Raw genomic sequence first — 19,997 nt, 5'->3', positions numbered from 1 at the left:
TGTCTGGAATTCTCTATCCCAGAGAATAGTGCAGGTTAGATCACTGAAAGTATCTGAAGAGGATTTAGATAGATTTTCAAAAGGGGAAGTGCAAGTCTAGGAGATTGAACGAACGTTGTTGAGAAATGAGTAACAGATGCATTTAAGGAGGAGAAGCAAGACAACTGAAAGAGGAGACTAGAGGGGCAGCACAGTGGCTCAGTGGCTAACCCCGCTGCCTTATAGCACTCGGGACACTGGTTCGATTCCACCCTTGGTGATTGAGCAAACCTAACATAGACATTCTGCCAGTGTCTGTTTGGGTTTCCTCCCACAGTCCAAACATATGCAATTTCGGTAGGTTGGCCATGCTAAATTACCCATAGTGCATTGTGGGCACAATGAGCCAAATGGTCTGCTTCCACTGAGGGATTCTATCAGTCTAGAGGATTAGAAAGATAGATTAAAATGAGGAAAGAAAGGAGACAGCTTGAATGGAGCTTAAACACCAGCAGAGTTGAAATGAATGGTCTATTTGTGCTGTATATCACATGTAATGACTGGACTTCACACCCACCTAAGCTTGTCTGCTATTGAATCTTTTCTTTATGCCTTTATCACAATTGGACTTGGTTATTCTAGCACAGTCTCAGCTACCTTCCCTCATTCTCACAAACTTGCAATCATCCAAAACTCTGCTGCCAGGGTCCAAGCTGGTACCAAGTCCCATTCAACTATCACCCCTGTACTCACTGACCTGCACAGAGTCCTAGCCAACAAACAACTTTATAATTCTTATCCAGTCCCTATTGACCAGAGGACATTGTTCAACAACTGTTCAAATTCCACAATGCAGTAAGGTTTTTAAAACAGAAGTTACATTCATGCTATCTTTTTTAAAAAAGTTAGGAAATAACTATCAAAGTTATTCTTTTAAAAGAATCATTACAATACAAAACTTTATAAAAATGGCTACATCTTGCAACACTGGAAAAGCCAGGAGAGGAAGAGATATTGTGGTCAACATTACACATCCTAAGTTTAAAATCCTCTTTGTTGCAGGAAACTACAAACTCATGATTCAATCTAACACCTGTCAGAGTATTAAAAGACATCCCAAAGGAGGGACAATGAAACAGCTAGCTAAGCCTAGAAGAGGCAATCTACATGCTGCTATTTGACATTCTTTGGATGTGATACATTTGGATTCCAAGAAGCCTTCTAATATAGAGTCATACAGCACAGAAACCCCTTCAGTCCAACCAGCCCATACCGACCATAATCCCAAACTAAACTAATCCCCATATCCCTCCAAACATTTCTTATTCATGTACTCATTCAAATGATTTTTAAACATTGTAACTGTATCCAAATTTACATCAAGAAATTCATTCCACCCACGAACCACTCCGTGTTTTAAAAAAACCAGCCCTTGTGTCCTTTTTAAAATCTCTCCTCTCACCTCAAAAATATGCCCCCATATTTTGAAATCCCTCACCCTGAGAAAGAGGCACCTGCCATTCATCTTATCTGTACCCCTCATGATTTTATAAATTTTATGAAACTGAAGTCAGACATCAACCTTCCAAGCTCCAGTGTAAAAAAAGTCTATCCAGCCTTTTGTTATAACTCCAACTCGCCTCAAACCACTCCCCCAACCTCCTTTACATTCTTCTTTATCAACGACATTTGCTGAACCAAATGATGCTACATAAAGCCCAGAAAGTGCGCCCAGAAAGTGCGCAGGCACAGAATAGACATCTTTTCTGATAATTATCTGAACCAGAGAAAACAAAACAAAGGGGAAACTATGATCAAGAAAGCAAGGAACTACAAAGTTGAATGCTACAGAGATTAATGCTAGGATTATCCACAATTAATTTCAAAAATGCACCCAAACAGCATTTTCTCTATAACAAAAAAAAAGGTGGCGATGGATATGAAGCCATATACATTTGTCAACATAGCAAACAATGAGGGTGGGAACGTTTTAAAACAAGTAACAAATATCAAAAAAAGGGACCATATAGACTAGTCAGATGACATAAAATGACAAATGGTACAATGCACTGCAACAGATTGAAGGACATAGATGGACAGTGTGCAAACAAATGACAAGCCACAAAACAGAACACAAGACTGATTGGAGGAATAGGTTTAAAGTTCATCAAAAGCAGTAGCATTTTGTGCAGAAATAAATAGGATAGTAAGACTCAAATAGTGAACTCTTTATCCAGACACAATACAATTCTCAGGGAAGGCTAAAATTATGTTCAATCTGTACATCTGGAGTACTGTGTACCAAATTCTGACCACCGTACCAAAACAAGAATATTAAGCAATTCAAGACATTGGAGAAAAAGGAAAAATCACACCAAATTAACTTAGCACACCTGAGCAATGAAAAAATGTAAAGAGCTTGAATTGCTCACTCAAGAGCATAGGAGGAAGGATGAATTTAAGCTGCTGTACTACTTTATATATAAACTGCAAACTCAAAGCCAAGGAAACAGATTGAAGAAGAGAGACAAGTAGCACAGTTCTGATTTTAACTAGTTCATGCAAAGTATAACTAAACATGTCATCAAGTGGATTTCTAAAAGAGGCAGACAGTCTGGAAAATTTGAAGGGGGAGGTGAGTGATTCAGAAATATTAGCCTTTGAGGGCATTCAGATGGGCTGTAGTCTTTTCAATTCCTGTAAATATTCCCACATTTGGGGATTTAAAATTCATATGATTAAGCTCCTAATGAGCCAAATTACATCAGCATTTTACACTGGGTGGTATCGAGAAGCCAGGGTTAGAGAGATTTAATTTCATAAACAAACATATGCTCCACTATCAACAATAGACTATAACTATGTTGCATGCGTCATAAATGGTCAACCAGGTCCACTCCCCTGCTGGCTTGTGTCTCCTCCACTTTGCTGCTACATTCGCAGGCATCACAATCTGTCTTTGCTGATTTTAACAGGCTGACTCAGATAGAGCACCTTCTCCACTCCAACACTGACCCACAAAAGCCTGATCTCCAATTGTCTATTACCCCTGACTTTAGACTCTTGCTTGACCAGTGCAGTGGTCAAGTGGTCAGTGTACAGTGACCCCTTTACATTAAAAGCAAAAAGGACACATGAATGAGTCCGTACAATCAAAATGAAGTTGGAAACTAGAACATTCAGAGTCTCATGGACAACTCCAGCAGCGAGACACCTGAATGTTGCATGGCTAGCACAGCCCAGAAAATTCAGCACTTAGTAAAGCATATGAAATGGAAATGTGTTGCTGGAAAAGCGCAGCAGGTCAGGCAGCATCTAGGGAACAGGAGAATCGACGTTTCGGGCATTAGCCCTTCTTCATTCCTGAAGAAGGGCTCATGCCCGAAACGTCGATTCTCCTGTTCCCTAGATGCTGCCTGACCTGCTGCGCTTTTCCAGCAACACATTTCCATCTCTGATCTCCAGCATCTGCAGACCTCACTTTCTCCTCTAAAGCATAGGAAAGGAAGGTCAGAAAAAAATGGCTGATGCACCATCTTCTGGAAGTGTAAATTTGAGGACGAAAGTCAATTCTATCAGGTTTCGCCGTTAAAAAAAACAAAACTAGTTGACTGTCGCAGCAAGCCTCCACTGTGGGAGGAATGAATACCCACATGGGCCTGTGGCTCACCCTAAGCTAAATACAGGACACTAGTCAATGTATACCAAACCTAGACACAACACAAGGTAAGTGGATACACTACACGTCCAATACTTATGCAAACTGGGGACAAACAAGCTGTGTATCAATGTTCATCTCTTCTCTTCCTAGCTGCAACACTTCACCCCATATCTATGAAGACTGCTGTGGGCATGAGGATTCACTTTTGTGTGAAGCTACTCAACTTTTATCATCTCACAAAGACCACTCTCAACCTCTTAATCTATAGCTTGCAGACAACATTTGCATGTATATACAGACACACAGGACAGGTCAATCTCCAAGCCATCATAGATATATTCATGAATGTCTTTAAGAATGGCATTCAAGCTAAACAATCGCAAAACAACTAGGTAAAAACAAGGACTGCAGATGCTGGAAACCAGAGTCTAGATTAGAGTGGTGCTGAAAAACCACAGCAGGTCAGGCAGCATCCGAGGAGCATGAAAATCTACATTTCGGGCAAAACAAAGGTCGTCCACCAATCAACTCCAACTGCTCAACGCCGCCCCCTGCCTGACCAATCAGGATCTATGGTGAGGCACTGGACAACGTGAAGTAATTCTTATATGTCAGGAACTTCTTTTCCACAAGGGCAAATACTGACAATGAAAGTCAATATCATGTCCCTAGTGCCAGCAGAGTGTTCGGCCATCTAAAGAAAATGGTGTTTGAGGACCATGACGTGGCATCAAGTTTGCTGTCTACTCAGCAGCAGTGCAACATGCCATTTCTAGATGACAGTTGGCAGGTATCACGACTTGCTTGGGAAATATCACCAGTGGTGATGTCACAAATGGTAAGGTATAGCACTCTGATATCAAGGTCCTCTCCCAGGCCAACATTCCCAGTATCAACAAAATACTGGTTATGGTCCATCAGTTGAATCGATTACATGGCCCACCTGACATCAGATTTCTAAAACGATCTCTCTACTTCTTTATGGCTAAAATTTATTTGGTGGACATGGCAAACACTTCAAGGATGTCCTCCAAACCTGTGGCTATACAAATCGTTGGTTGGACCACTTTTGGAATATAGTGCGCAATTCTGGTCTCCCTGCTATCGGAAGGATGTTGTGAAACCTGAAAAAGAGTTCAGAAAAGATTTACAAGGATGTTGCCAGGGTTGGAGGGCTTGAGCTATAGGGAGAGGCTGAATAGGCTGGGGCTATTTTCCCTGAAGTATCTAAGGCTTAGGGGTGACCTTATAGAGGTTTAGGAGGGGCATGGATGGGGAAATTGACTGACAGGTTTAGACAGTACATTTGGATCTGCTCAGGCTTGGAGGGCCAAAGGACCTGTTCCTGGGCTGTAAAATTTTCTTTGTTCTTGTTCTTCAAGAGTAATTTCTCTCAGGTAGATAGAACATTGTGACAGCGAATGATGAGATGAGAAATTAGATCTGTGCATTTAAAGTCCAGAAAGGGACTGGATCAAATCATTGCTTCCCAAAACTTCTGTCACTCTTCGAATGCCACAATCTGTGTCACCCAAAAGATTACTCAAAACTGAAGAAAGAGCGAAAATGCCAACCATCTTAAGCTACTCCAACAGACTCAAGATGGACACCAAGCGCAGGCATAGAAAGGAATGAGCAAAGGCTTCAGTATCCCACACACCCGCCTCTTCATACAGCAGTGTGTGCAGATCCAATAATGGGCTGATATAGTCACCTCAGAACCTACAAATCTGGACTGAAAGTAAGTCATCCTTAGTCTCACTCGGCCACCTAGGGAATTTTATGATTGGCACAGCAAAAACAGCAAGGGGACAGAGGGTAAATGCCTAAATTTGTATACTTTCCTTTCTCCAGTGATAGCACTTGGGTTTTGTTAGGATGGTGTCTGTCAACTGCACATTCCCACCAGCAAACTTTATGCTGAGCAATTTTGATTTCTTAGAGAGGCATAGCCATTTGTTCAAGCTCAAAAAGGGTACAGACACACCTTAACAACAATCAAAAGCTTGAGGGGAAGCTGTAGGTGTGCAGTGCAGTATTGCGGGACATTAAAAACAAGTGATGTGGCCCACAAGTACAGGCAAGGTTCCTAGTTTCTGCCCAACCAAGGCTACCTTACACGTCATATTACTGATTTGGAAAACTACTTATAGCCATGTGGGTAAGTCCCAACTCCCTGATATTTCTCTCTCGCCAGTTCCCATTAAGTTCAGTTGTCTGCTGTTGTGTTGTCCTCAAATAATTGCAGCCCTATCTGAAAAGGTGTATCTATATCAAGTCTACCAGCATGAGAAGTGCATGGTGTCCAAACTTCCATTGCCAGAGTGCCCCCAAATTGAAAACTTTCACTTGCCCACACACATTCTGTTCCACCATGCCTCCCTCCTCCCAGCAAACTAAAGCAAAATCATTCTTCCATGCAGACAAAACTTTGTTACATACTCGCATAACAAGGCTCCATCTTCCAGTGCTGCCCGAAAATCTTTGTTGCCAAAGCTCTTCCCAGTAACCTCCTACAAAAAAAAGGAAAATTCAGATCAGTTAAATATGTTATTCCAAATCTTTTAATCCAAGGCTATCACAACAAATGGATTACTATATATAAATAAATGTCCAAAATTATTTTCTAAGTGCTAAACTATGTTCAGTTTCACAAAGTTGGACAAATTTAGGAGAAACCCAACACTCAGCATTAGGAATTTAATCCTATCTTAAAGGTACTTTGAAAAATAAATATAATGTAGTACTTCAGTGAGCTCACAAGTCATTATACATAAATGGGACACACCCAAAACAACTGTAAATATTTTTGAAAGTAAGATTGATGAGCTTTAAAGTGAAAACCGTGATTCAATAGCTTTGCACATTTTAAAAATATGTAGGAGAAGGGACATGTATATCTGTTAAAACAGCCAATTTGTTCATTATTGCCGAATCTTGAAATGTAACAATACCCAGCTTTTTTCTCTACATAAACTGTCTTTACAAACTCCACTCCCTCAATTCCACCATCTTGGCTCCAGTGCAAGGGGTTCATAATCCTCTCTCTCCTCAGGAGAGAGGCCATGCAGTCAGCTGCCTCTGCCACTTGGCTCTCTCCTCCAGTCCACTGAGCTAAAATGTCCCTCAAGTTGCCTGTGCCCTTGTTCTGAACTTGCAGCTTTGTCTAGTTTTACCGTAAACTCCCTTCATGGCGTTTGAGCTACTTTTTGTCCTTGACAGCCACCTGCTGTTCCCCCTCCCCATTCAATGACAACCCATATTTACTCCTCAGCCCATCCTCACTAATACTGCTAATGGTTTGTTGTCTTCTTCACCTCTCCCATTAAAACACTGACCCTCGATCCCACAGTCCTCGAAAATTACAACCTCATCTCCAACCTCCATTTTCGTCCCAAACTTCCTAAGTATTTTAGGGTCTTGGAAATTCATAGCTACCCCCTCAGCCCCACCATGTCATCACTGTCCCAAAAGTAGGTCTTAGCAAAGTCTAAGTGGCATCCAATGTAACTGGGATAATAGTAATTGATCTTTCCTTTCCTTCTCAAGCTGCGTGTAGACCTCAACATGTTTAACTGTACCACCCTTCTCACTTGCTTCTCCACCGTCATCCAATTGGTGGTACTATACTCAACTGGGTGCCATCCTTTTCCAACTGATCATGGCCAGAGAATTGCCAGCAGTGGTTTCTCCTCACATTTCTGCATCATGACCCTACTGTTCACCAAGTATCTATTCTTGGCCCTCTCAAATCACATTTACCTCATTTACCCTTGACAACATTGCCCCAAAAACTCAACTGGTTTTGATGCAAATACAGACAAAACCAACTTTGAACATCAGAGACCCCGTTGTCCTTAATTTATAACTTGTCAAATACCACAATCTAATCCACACATGACGACATTTGATTCCCTTTTCTAACAAAAATCCATCCATCCTAAAAAATATTCAATATTCAGAGGCAAAGAGTTGTAAACTTGCTCAACCTGAAAGAAAACTTATCCTTATCTGTTGTAAAAGGGCAGCCCCCAATTTTAAAACTGTTCCCCCTAAATTCTAGGATGATGCACTAGAGAAAACATCCTTTATACATTGACCTTATTAGAACCATTCAGGATCTTGGGCACTTCATTCAAGTCATCACTGATTCTTCTAAACACCTGTGGAAACAATTCCAGCCTTTCCCATCTTTCCAAAAATGACAATCCACTTCTTCTATGTGTCAATCTAGCAGACCTCCCGAAAACACCTGCAACACATTTACATCCCCTCATAAATAAGGAGATCAAAACTGTACACAGTATTGAAGATATGGTCTCACTGAAGATGCTATATCTAACAGGAGCATAATATCCTTATGGTTGTGTTCAATTCTTCTCACTGTCTTTGACAGCTATCAAGTTAACTAGCCTTTAGTATGGTGTTTTTCTATCTGCCTCTCTCCCTTCTTGAATAGTGGATTTACATTTGTTATCTTCTAGTGCGATGGACCTTTCAAAATCCAGCAAGTTTTGAAAAATGAAGACAATATTCCCACATCAGCAAATCTTAGACTCCTAAATAATTCCTCCAAATAAACAACTGAGAAGAAAAAAGACCCAAAGTGGTGAATCTCGAATTCTGTAGCCCAGAGTACTGTGGAAGCTCAGTCATTTGAGTATATGCTAGATAAAACATTAATAGATTGCTGGGCAAAGATATCAAAAGGGATGTGGGGATTGTATGGGAAAATGGCATTGAAGTAAATCCACTTTACTGGATGGAGGAGTAGAGTCAGAGTCTTGTAGAGTCAGAGGGGCAAGGTTGGTGAAGGGATTCTTGTTCAGACTGGAGGCCTGTGACCAATGGTGTTCTGCAGGGATCATTGCAGGGTCGAATGTTGTTTGTCATTTATATAAATGACTTGGATGACAATTTAGGATGCATGGTTAAGAAGTTTGGGGTTGACATCAAAATTGGTGGCATAGTGGACGGTGAAGGTTAGCTAAGAATCCAAAAGGATCCTGATCAATTGAACCAATGGGCTGAGGAATGGCAGATGGAGTTTAATTTGGATAAATGTGAAATATTGCATTTTGGTAAAAACAAACAATGGCAACTGTTACACAGATAATGGTGGGGCCTTGGGTCATGATATCAAACAGACTAGCCCTTAGTTCTTTGAAAGGTGAATCACGAATAGACAGGGTGTTTAAGGCAGCATTTAGCACGCTTTCCTTCACTGCTCAGACCACTGAGTATAGGAGTTGGAATGCCAAGTTGAGATTGTACAGGATATTGGGGTGGCTTCTTATGGAGTATTGTGTATAGTTCTGGTCACCCTGCTATAGGAAGGATATCATTGAATTGGAGAGGCTTTAGAGATTTACAAGGACATTGCCAGCACTAGAGGGTTTGAGTTATAAGGACAGGCTGGGACTTTTATCACTGCAGCCTAGGAAGTTGAGGGTGTGACCTTATAGATGTTTATAAAATCATAAGGAGCATTGTTAGGGCAAATAGCAAAATATCTTTTCCCTAAGGCAGGGAAGTCCAAAGCTAGAGGGCATATTTTTAAGGTGAGAAGAGAAAGATTTAGAAGGGACCTGGGGGTATTTTTTTTTTTAAAAGATAGAGGGTGGCTCGAATTTAGCAAGGACTGCCAGAGGAAGTGGGAGATGCAGGTACACTTACAACATTTAAAAGACATTTGAAGAGATACGTGAACAGGAAAAGTTGAGAGAGACATGGGCCGAACGCAGGCAAGTGGGGCTAGGTTAGGTTTGGAAAACTCGGTTGGCATGGACATGTTGGACCAAAGGATCGGTTTCCATGCTGTATGACTTCATAATTCCTCTTTCATGTTTCTCGGATTCCCTTAAACTTTGATATTTAATCACTACCACCATCCCTCTCATTGATAATTGCCAGGGACCAAACCAGATTTTTCATGATCTCAGGATCATGTTTCATCCTGTGATGAGCTTCCAAACATACATTCAAAACAGCATTTATGAATACTTTGTTCCAACTCATGTCACTATATTGTGCCCCACCTCAGCACTTCTGAAATCCTCACTTATGCTTCCAACTATCTGGCTCCTAAGCTGTGGACCTCCCTCCTCCATCAACTCTGCCTCTTTTATTTCACTTTTCTGGTTATAATCTACCTCTGAGCAAACCCTGGTTCACTGTGCAGTATCCACTTACATGACTTTATGTCAGATCTTGTTTCAGAATTTCCACATGAAACAGCTTGGGCTATTTATTACATTAAAATCACTCCATAAATACAAACTGTTTCCATCATAAACCACAGTGATTTTGATATTCTAGGCATAAGCAATTTAAAATTAAAGTTTAAAAAGTGTACTCCAATAAAATAAAGTTTAAGAATCAAATCTCTGACCTGTGCTAGATTAGTCTCAACCAAAAGTGACATTCAGGGTTAACCAACAGGTACCCGGCCATCCTCACGCCCATCAGTGTATAAGATAGCCAATTAGGCAAGGTATTGGTGGAAGATTATGTCAGCATGATATGACAAGCCTTCAGTAAGGTGGTGAACATATTTCTGACATATTAAAAAACACAATAAAGACTTAATAATGAAACATGGAATAAGTTTGCTGTTTTGTTTTTATTTCTGTGGGCATATAATCCAACCTAAAACTATTCAAGAGCATGATACATTAAAGCCCACAAAATGTCAGGCATGCACATGCCCTCACAAGCTTTGTTTTACAATGTTACATGTACTGTATTGTGCTACTTCGCCTTGAGGATATCTGACCCATTGGAATTCACTCAGCTTAGGTGTTTCTTTGTGAAGCTGGCATTGTTTAAAAGGATACAATCTATGACAAGTTCTGTTGTAGAGTTATGATACTTTAACACGCACTAAGTTAAATACATTGTGGTATTAGGCCTGAACACCATTCCATAACACCAAGCTGTAGGTTCATCCGCTCTTAGTTGTTTTCTCTTGTTCATGAATACAAAGCAAGTAGAAGAATTCACTTTATTCACACAGTTACCAATTACTATTCATAGAATCATAGAGATGTACAGCATGGAAACAGACCCTTCGGTCCAACCTGTCCATGCCGACCAGACCCAACCCATATCCCTCCAAACCTTTCCTATTCATATACCCATCCAAATGCCTCTTAAAATGTTGCAATTGTACCAGTCTCCACCACTTCCTCTGGCAGCTCATTCCATACACGTACCACCCCCTGCGTGAAAACGTTGCCCTGTAGGTCTCTTTTATATCTTTCCCCTCTCACCCTAAACCTATGCCCTCTAGTTCTGGACTCCCCCTCCCCAGGGAAAGGACTTTATCTATTTATCCTATCCATGCCCCATAATTTTGTAAACGTCTATAAGATCACCCCTCAGTCTCCGACACTCCAGGGAAAACAGCCCTAGCCTGTTCAACCTCTCCCTATCACTCAAATCCTCCAACCCTGGCAACATCCTTGTAAATCTTTTCTGAACCCTTTCAAGTTTCACAACATCTTTCCGATAGGACGGAGACCAGAATTGCACGCAATATTCCAACAGTGGCCTTACCGATGTCCTGTACAGCCGCAACATGACTTCCCAACTCCTGTACTCAATATTCTGTACAATAAAGGAAAGCATACCAAACGCCGCCTTCACTATCCTATCTACCTGCGACTCCACTTTCAAGGAGCTATGAACCTGCACTCCAAGGTCTCTTTGTTCAGCAACACTCCCTAGGACCTTACCATTAAGGTGTATAAATCCTGTTAAGATTTGCTTTCCCAAAATGCAACACCTCGCATTAATCTGAATTAAACTCCATCTGCTACTTCTCAGCCCATTGGCCCAACTGGTCCAGATCCTGTTGTAATCGGAGGTAACCCTCTTCGCTGTCCACTGCACCTCCAATTTTGGTGTCACCTGCAAACTTACTAACTGTACCTCTTATGCTCGCATCCAAAGCATTTATATAAATGACAAAAAAGTAGAGGGCCCAGCACTGATCCTTGTGGCACTCCACTGGTCACAGGCCTCCAGTCTGAAAAACAACCCTCCACCATCACCCTCTGTCTTCTACCTTTGTGTCCGTTCTGTATCCAAATGGTTAGTTCTCCCTGTATTCTGTGAGATCTAACCTTGCTGATCAGTCTCCCATGGGGAATTCAAAAGATCCTTCCTGGAAAATTTGGAAATTGGGAAAATCCAGACCTATGAAATTCTCCAGGCAAGATCACCCGTTTATTCTTGTTTAGATTTCAAGATAGAAGAGCAGTCACTATAACAATGTAAAACATATTGATCATGAAGATTGTTAAAAAGAAAATTTGCATTACGGAGCACCTTTTACGACTTCAGGATAACCCAAGATAACTTTACAGCCATTTAAATAATGTCTGAAGTACAGCGAGTGCAGACATGTATGAGATGTGACAGGATGAGATTTGTACACAGCAAGGTCCCACACGTAGCAATGAAATGAAAGAGCAGATTATAATTTTAGATGTGCTAAATATCTGAGGTCAAATGTAGTTTTGGTTTGATTTCTCATCTGAGCAATGCAGCACTCCCTCATTCCTGAGAACTGAAACACTGATCTCAAATCTCCTGAACCCATGACCTTCTGACTCAAGTGAATAGCATCAAGTCAAGGCTGACACTTGTCAGAGTACATGGAACCAAGGGCAGGGGTGGGACAAAAAAGTCTGACATGGTCATTCCATAACACCCTGGTATAATACTTCATTCCAATGTAACCAAAGCAAACTGTACAAAATGTTTTACACAGGCAGGTATTTTCAATTATTACAGCACAAACAAGTGAACAATCACAAAGCTGCCTTAAAACCAGTTTGTGCCCTGTATAGTTGTGGTAAGGAATTAGGGAGGGTCAAAATCCAGTTGATTTTCTCTTTCATTTTGAACACTCCCATCTCTTTAATAGCCCACTCCCACTCTGTCCTTTAATTGCAGCGCATAAAGCTCAAAATCAACAAACTACAGATGCAGGTGTATTTACATTCAAGAGGAAAAAAAGTTGCTTTTAGTTCTACAGTTAGTAATTTGTCAATATTCCACCACAAAGTCCTGTGTCTTCCTGTCCTACATAGGTTTTTCCATGAAGGGCGCCAATGGAAACAGCCACTAGTGGACAGACACACCACAGATTATTCTACCTTTTTAGCCATCAAAAATAACTAACTAACTATTCAAATCATCATTCAACAGTCAGTACAATATAAATTACTTCAAATTTAACAGGGGTCTTCACTAACATTACATCAACAGTCATTCCTTATCTGGCAAGCCAACCATATTATAGTGCTGTCAAAACAAGAACTAATCAGTTCGCCCTGCACGAGTAGCACCATCTGCTGGTGTATAGACATGATTGATAGCATGCATACTGGTCTTACTGTCATCAAGACCATTCATTAACACAGGGCGACCCCAGTATCCGTGGAATTATTTCGCATGATTTCACTTACCCTCATTTACCACATCCGGAACATACTATAGTGAACGTTCCGGAACCAGGGACCAGGTGGCTGCCAGGAAGGTAAGTTTCCCATTTTAGTGAAACGGTTCGGTCCTATGCGTGGTTTCGGGCTTCCCTGGTAAGTCCTGGATCATAACCCCCGCAGGTACAGGGTGACCACTGTATTACAAACCAAGTAGCCTCTGCTTTCAATTACAATTCCATTCAGGATTTTATGCAATGAATATACAAGTAGTGACTAAAATGGCTTTTACATCCAATTACACTGTTCTTGTGGTACAGTGGTAGTATCCCCACCTCTGAGCCAAGAGGGCCAAGGTTCATAAACAAAGACAATACAAAGAACTGCGGATGCTGGAAACCAGAAAAACAAAACAATGCTGGAAGAAGCACAACAGTTCTGGCAGCAGTTCTGTGGAGAGAAAGCAAAATTAACATTTCCGGTTCACTCCACAGAGTTTTGACGAAGGGTCATTGGACACTAATCATTTACTCTGCTTTTCTCCACAGATGCCACCAGACCTGCGTTTTTCCAGCAATTTCTGATTTAATTTCACATGCAAAGTGCTGGACAAATTCAGTAGATCTGACAGTATCTGTGGAAAGAAAGCAGGGTTAATGTTTTGGATTCAGCCACCCTTCTTCAGAATTGACTGCAGCTAAGAAATCAGAAACCCTGAGTTCTGAGGATGGGTCACTGGACCTGAAATGTTAACTCTAATTTTTCTTCACGAATGTTGCAAACGTGTTGAGTTTCTATAGCAATTTATGGTTTTGTTCGATTCCCAGCACCCACAGTTCTCAGTTTTTTTAAAAAATAGCTAGGAAACAGTTGATATACATGACAGTGAGGAGGGGGCAAGCGAGCTAAAATGACAGGTGCAGATTGGAGGTAGAAATCCCACCTGCTCCAAAGGTAGCTTACAGCATCTCTGAATAGTTTGATTAGGAAATATCTGGAATGGATTCTATTGGAAGCTGCCAGTAATTAATCAGTTCTCTTGTTAAGGGGCACAACCCCCACCATAGCCTCCACTAGAACCAAAAATACCACCACACCTTCAGGCTTGTCAGCATTCTCACTCCCCAGTCTACGCTAGGCACTCGTTCACTCAACACTCTGGCAGTCCACCAACCTCATCCAGCCAACACCCTACCAATGTCACTTACCTTGCACTACATATGCCTCACCCATCTGCTTTCCACAGCACACACTTGCTTTATATACTGGCCCTTGCCCAGGAAATCTTAAAATGGCTGGTCATGAGAGTCACAGAACATGTTATGTTGACCATTGGAAAAAAAAACGGGGCATGGTTTCTTTGCAAACCCGGTTTGCTGCCACATTTATGGATTCTAGGAAAAGTTTGTAAAATGAGGCCTCTGTCCAGAAATAAGATTTCCAAATCAGATCAGAACATCTGAGACTTTGCTTCTGTGCCTATTTATAACACAATTGTTAGCATTCCAGTCTCATCAGGAGGTACGTAAGACATCGACTGTCAGGTTGGCTTTGACTTCCAAGAATCTTCCGAGAGGTTACAGAGTCTAGTCACACGATTATAGCAGCCATTTTCTGGAGCTGTTTAATGAGCTTTCAATCAGGCACCGAAAACAAATCAATAGATATTAAAAGTTGTTTTTGTTCTCCCACACTCCAGTCTGTTCAGACAAAAGAACTGATACTTTCAAGGAAGTCATTAATGTGCAGAAGTTCTGAGTTTGGCATCTTTCAACTAGAGAGCATTAATGGATAAGGCGAGACAGTACAAGAGGGAATGGATAAGGCTATGGCTCTTGTACTGCTAGACAGTTCCGGCCTAACAGGTATAACATCATGGAGTAAAAGAAATACTTACAGAAAGATTAAGGGCAGAATATAGGATGTCAATTTAGCATTGGACACCCACAAAGGAAAAGGAAACATGCCTGAGTCAGTAAGCAACATTCAAACTGCATGAAGCTATATCAGTTCACACAAGAATTTTGTTTGAAAGGGAGAAAGCAATCCTACAAAGGAAGGTCACTTTGAAAGTATTTCTGGCAAGGATTATTGTTGTATGTGCTCCAAACCCCACTACTATCAGTTCGTGGTTGGGCAGTTTGGTGCAATCATTCCTTTCTGTTAGCTGGGTTTAAGGACCTACCTGGGTTTACAGTGGAGGAGGAAAACAAATGAGGAGTTCTAACAAGGAAACATTAGCCTTAAAATTAGATTTAATTTATTGTGAGATAGCAGATGCAAATTATATAATTAAGTACAAACATTTACTCAAGTTATTGGGGAAAGTGTGGATACAGGTCAACATACTACATGGTCCTAACTGGTTTTGCACTTTTCCCTGGATTGGCCAGCAAAATAAACAGCAAATTATTATTGAAATAAGCAGATTCAAAGTGCATCAGTGCAGAGGAATCTAGGCATCTTTGTGCATGAATTACAGGAAGTGGGAATGTAACTGCAACGTGGGCACATGGAATCCTAGTATTTGTTGAAAAATGCATGGATAATGCAAATAAAGTGTTGTTACAATTATAAGGCATTGGTGAAACTACATCTGAAGTAGTGTGTCCAGTTTTGGTCCTCTTACTTTAGGGAGGTCTGGTGGCACTGAAGGCAGTTCAGAAGAGGTCACCAGATTGATTCCAGGGATGAAAAGCTGTTGTATGAAGGAATGGCTTAATAGCTTGGGCTTGTACTCACTGGAGTTCAGAGGAACGTGAGGAGTGGGAGGGAACCTGATTGGAAGCATATGAAATGCGAAAGGGGCTTAACGGGTGGTTGTTGAACAGATGTTCCTGCTTGTGGGACAGTTTTGAATATGAGGTCATCGATTATAGAATGAGAGGATGTAGGTTCAAAACTGAGATGAGGAAAAACTACTTCTCTCATTGGCTTGTGAATATGAAACTCTGCCCCAGAGTTCAATGGAGGCAGAACCCAATAATAAAAAAAAAGATAAGTTTCTGATGAAAAGCAGGATAAAGGGCTAAGGGGAGCAGGCAGGAACATGGAGTTGAGACCAGCATAAGATCGGCCATGATCATGTTAAATGGTGGAGTGGGCTCAAAAGGGCTGAATTGCCTACTCCTGCTCCCAATTCCTATGTTGTTCCACCTAAATCTTCCTGATGTCATCACTGCATTGACTCCACAGTCTCAAAACAGCACACATTTCAGGACCATGAAACAATCCCCTTCTCAAGCTCTGACAAAGTGAACCTTCATTTCTTCACGTCCATAATTAGATTACCACTGCCTGATCTTCCCCCGGAAAGCTGAGAAATTAAAGCAGGATGAACGTTTCATAACTCTTCCAAACATGCTTGCTTCAGATTAGGAAGAATGGTGGGTCTTTGGCTTCAGGGTTGTTGACCTCTACTCTGTTCCTAACCCAGTTAGGGCTGTAAACCATTGCTATTGTGATGCAACTCAAGTTCAACTCAAACAATTATTAGTGAACGAGTGTTCCACAAAGAGACAATGTTCCTTTGGTTCCTACAAATAACTCCAACTGTACACAGGATAAATGATCGCTGCTGGACTGTTGTCATTTGAATGACCATACCTTTTGTCTCCAGGTCCCAAATCCTTAGTTTCTAGTTTAGGCTCATAGGTGTCAAATATTCTGCAAGGTGACACCAAATCAGTGGGGAACTCTGCTCCCAGCAGAAAGATCGATAAAATGTATGCAGTAACAAATGCATGAAGTTAACTTACGGAGGCAAACTCCTTGGCAAGGTAAAGATTGAGAGTTTGATTTTCTACCCATCAGAAAAACTGATTGAGGTACACCACATTGCAGAGAAGTAGGCAAGCATTTTAACCACACCATATAAAAAGTCAGCAATTTTCTTCTGAAGGAATTTGGCCATCTGGGCCCCACGTCTAGTTTCCCCCTTCAATTGTGGGCACTTTGGCAAGATGGTTACATATTCAAATTCAGAGCAGGCAGTCATTTAGCTAAAGGATGCAGACGTCTGTGGCCCTCTGTCTGACATGACAAACATTTCATGCGAGACCCTTACAATTGCACGGGAGATGGTGCAATAAAACTTTTTCACCTCTCTCCTTTGAGAAAAATAGTTAAGGAAAAGAAAAGCAATTCTGCTGCCATCTATTCCCACAATCTGGTGAGTGTAATGGACCTGACCAAACCCCCTCAAAATATATTAAGATAGCCAGCCTAGATCTCAACATTTTCTTATATTTAAAAGGCAAGTGTAAGGTGTTGCATTCCGATGCAATCCAATTAGACAAACTACCAGGCTCAAAGCAAACCACACTATTTTTCACACTGAAGTACAAACAAAAGAAAGAGGAGTTGGAATAACTTAACACTATCAGATAAAACTTAACAGAATAATAGATTATTTAACTACAAAACAGCAACTATTCCAAAATTGTAACATTCCATAAACACACCCTTGGCAAAGGCAAATTCAGTAAAATAGATTGTCTCACAGGCAAGGGTGGCATGGTGGCTCAGCAGTTAGCACTGCTGCCTCAACACCAGGGTCCCAGGTTCGATTCCAGCCTCTGGTGATTGTGCAAACTCCACACACATTCTCCCAGTGTCTGCGTGGGTTTCTTCTGGGTGCTCCAGTTCCCTCCCACAGTCCAAAGATGTGCAGGTCAAGTGAATTGGCCATGCTAAATTGTCCATAGTGTTCGATGCATTAGTCAGAGGGAAATGAGTCTGGGTGAGTTACTCTTCAGAGGGTCGGTGTGGACTGGTTGGGCCGAAGGGCCTGTTTCCACACTGTAAGGAAACAAATCTAATCTAATCTTCTCCAACTCAGGAGGAAAAAACATGAAGAGAAAATACAAAGTGAGTGAGAGGGCAAGACAGAGCGCAAGGAGAGATATCCAGCAGCTTCCAAACCCCAATAGCTACTGAAAGTTAAACTAAACTCGTGGCTCCATGGAGCTGGACCCCACCCCCTCATGTTGCTTCTATGGTTTCCACTTTTATAAAAGCAACCCCAGGCTTCACAAGCTGTTTACTTTCTTGGCTTAGAACCAACTGCTCACTATCTTTATCTCAACCTCACTTCACAAACATAAAAAGATGACACACCTTTTAAAACCATGGTATTATCACATGAGAAAATTGGTGGAAGTTTCGTGGCTCTTGCTAGTCAGTCCTGTAAATAGCACAAGTCACACATACAGCTGTGTCATACTCAATTTTCGTGCGATTCTTTGCTGCTGGAGAGATGACCAAAATCTGGTACTGCACTTGGCAATCACCAAATGCCCTAGTCTATCATGCCCTAAGATAATTTGCTGCAGCAAAGCTAGAATGACCAGCTTTTCAACCACCTGCAGTACATCGCAATCATGAAATGCTGTCAATGTTCAAAAAGATCTTCACGGCCATTAGGCCTTTGGTCTGGTCAAGCTTCAATGCAAAACCAGCCAACAGCAACAAATATTCAATCTTGCTTTTGTTCCTCCCTTTAATCTTGAAAGCTGTTCCACTGGAAAACATGATTTCATTTTTCAAGGCTGTAACCTCTGTTCTCAATTGTTCCATCAACCATATGATAAAACATTAATACTAGTTTTGTGCCAAGTTTCAAATGAATGAGATGTCTATTGACAAATAGATTGTCTCAAGTTGGTTGGTCCACCAGAGTCACCTAGAAAAATTGGATCTCTTTTCTTATGAAGGTGATGGTTCTGTTGCACAGTAGCCATTTGACTTTTTATTACCCTGTAATTACACCCTATTTTCACACATCTTCTAAAAGTGGAAGGTTTCCAGATGTTGCAGGGCACTGGTAGTGTCTATAAGCTTTCTTGCTCCACAGCATTGGCATTGATTCCCAAGGTCTGCTCCACTGGCTTGTCACCTGCATCTTTAGTGTTTTACATTTTAGCGTCAGAGTTTTACAGCATGGAAATAGATCCTTTGGTCCAACTCATCCATGCCAACCAGATAACCTACACGGATAGTTCTATTTGCCAGCATTTGGCCTGTATCCCTCTAAACCCTTCCTATTCACGTACCCATCCAAATGCCTTTTAAATGCTGTAATTGTACCAGCCTCCACCACTTCCTCTGGCAGCTCATTCCATACACGCACCACCTTCTGCGTGAAAAATTTATCCCTTCTCAACCTAAACTTATGCCTTCTAATCTTTGATGACTAGATTAGGTTAGGATATTGGGTCAACCTCTCTCTAAAGTCACCTTTCAACCTCTGACGCTCCAGGGAAAGACAGCCCCAGCCTATACAGTATCTCCCTATAGCTCAAACCCTCCAACCCTGGCAACATCTTTGTAAATTCTTTCTGAACCTTTTCAAAGGTACAACATCCTTTGTTTAGCAGGGAGACCAGAATTGAATACAATATTCCAAAAGTGGCTTAATCAATGTCCTACACATTAAATAATGGCTCTCCTATTGTTAGGTGCAGTCAGATGACCCATGACTTTTACAGAAATAGACATTTTTTCCACAAGCATGCATCAAAATGGAAGACAAATTTAAAGCTAGTCAGACGGCAGTCTGCAAACCATAGAGCTGGAACGGACAGTATTCATGAAGCCAGTCTTTGAACAATCAATGTCCCATTGAAACGACACAGGCCTGGAGCTGCCTAGTCAGATGCGAAAAGCCACATTGTTTCAGAATGGCCTGTTGTTTACTCCTCCAGTGAACCAAACTGGTAGGAAAAATGCTAATGTTAGAACATTACAAGAGTCCCTACCCCTCGACCAACAAGGCCCAGGTTCAAGTTCCACCTGCTCCAGAGGTGTACAATAACATCGCTGAACAGGTGGAATTGAAAATAGGGTTAAGAGAGAAAAAAAACAAATGCAACACTCTGGGTGGAGGAGGCCTGAGGCATTGCGTGACA

General features: G+C 41.3%; 1 protein-coding gene across 6 annotated transcripts in view; it reads right to left on the bottom strand.

Moving 5' to 3' along the window:
- Nucleotides 1-19,997, bottom strand: part of LOC122550529 (LIM domain only protein 7) — a 229,781-nt gene that overhangs the window by 162,463 nt on the left and 47,321 nt on the right. For all 6 annotated transcript variants that reach the window (XM_087987949.1, XM_087987954.1, XM_087987953.1 and 3 more), the window contains exon 3: nucleotides 6,083-6,153. In XM_087987949.1, the coding sequence (XP_087844075.1) occupies nucleotides 6,083-6,153 (71 nt within the window). The remainder of the gene's footprint in view (nucleotides 1-6,082; nucleotides 6,154-19,997) is intronic.

Source organism: Chiloscyllium plagiosum, unplaced genomic scaffold (genome assembly GCF_037043375.1).
Source record: "Chiloscyllium plagiosum isolate Xiang-an unplaced genomic scaffold, Cpla_swu_hap1 HiC_scaffold_6, whole genome shotgun sequence".
NCBI lineage: Eukaryota > Metazoa > Chordata > Chondrichthyes > Orectolobiformes > Hemiscylliidae > Chiloscyllium > Chiloscyllium plagiosum.
Note: the sequence above shows the minus strand (reverse complement) of the source record. Positions and strands in the feature narration are given on the sequence as shown.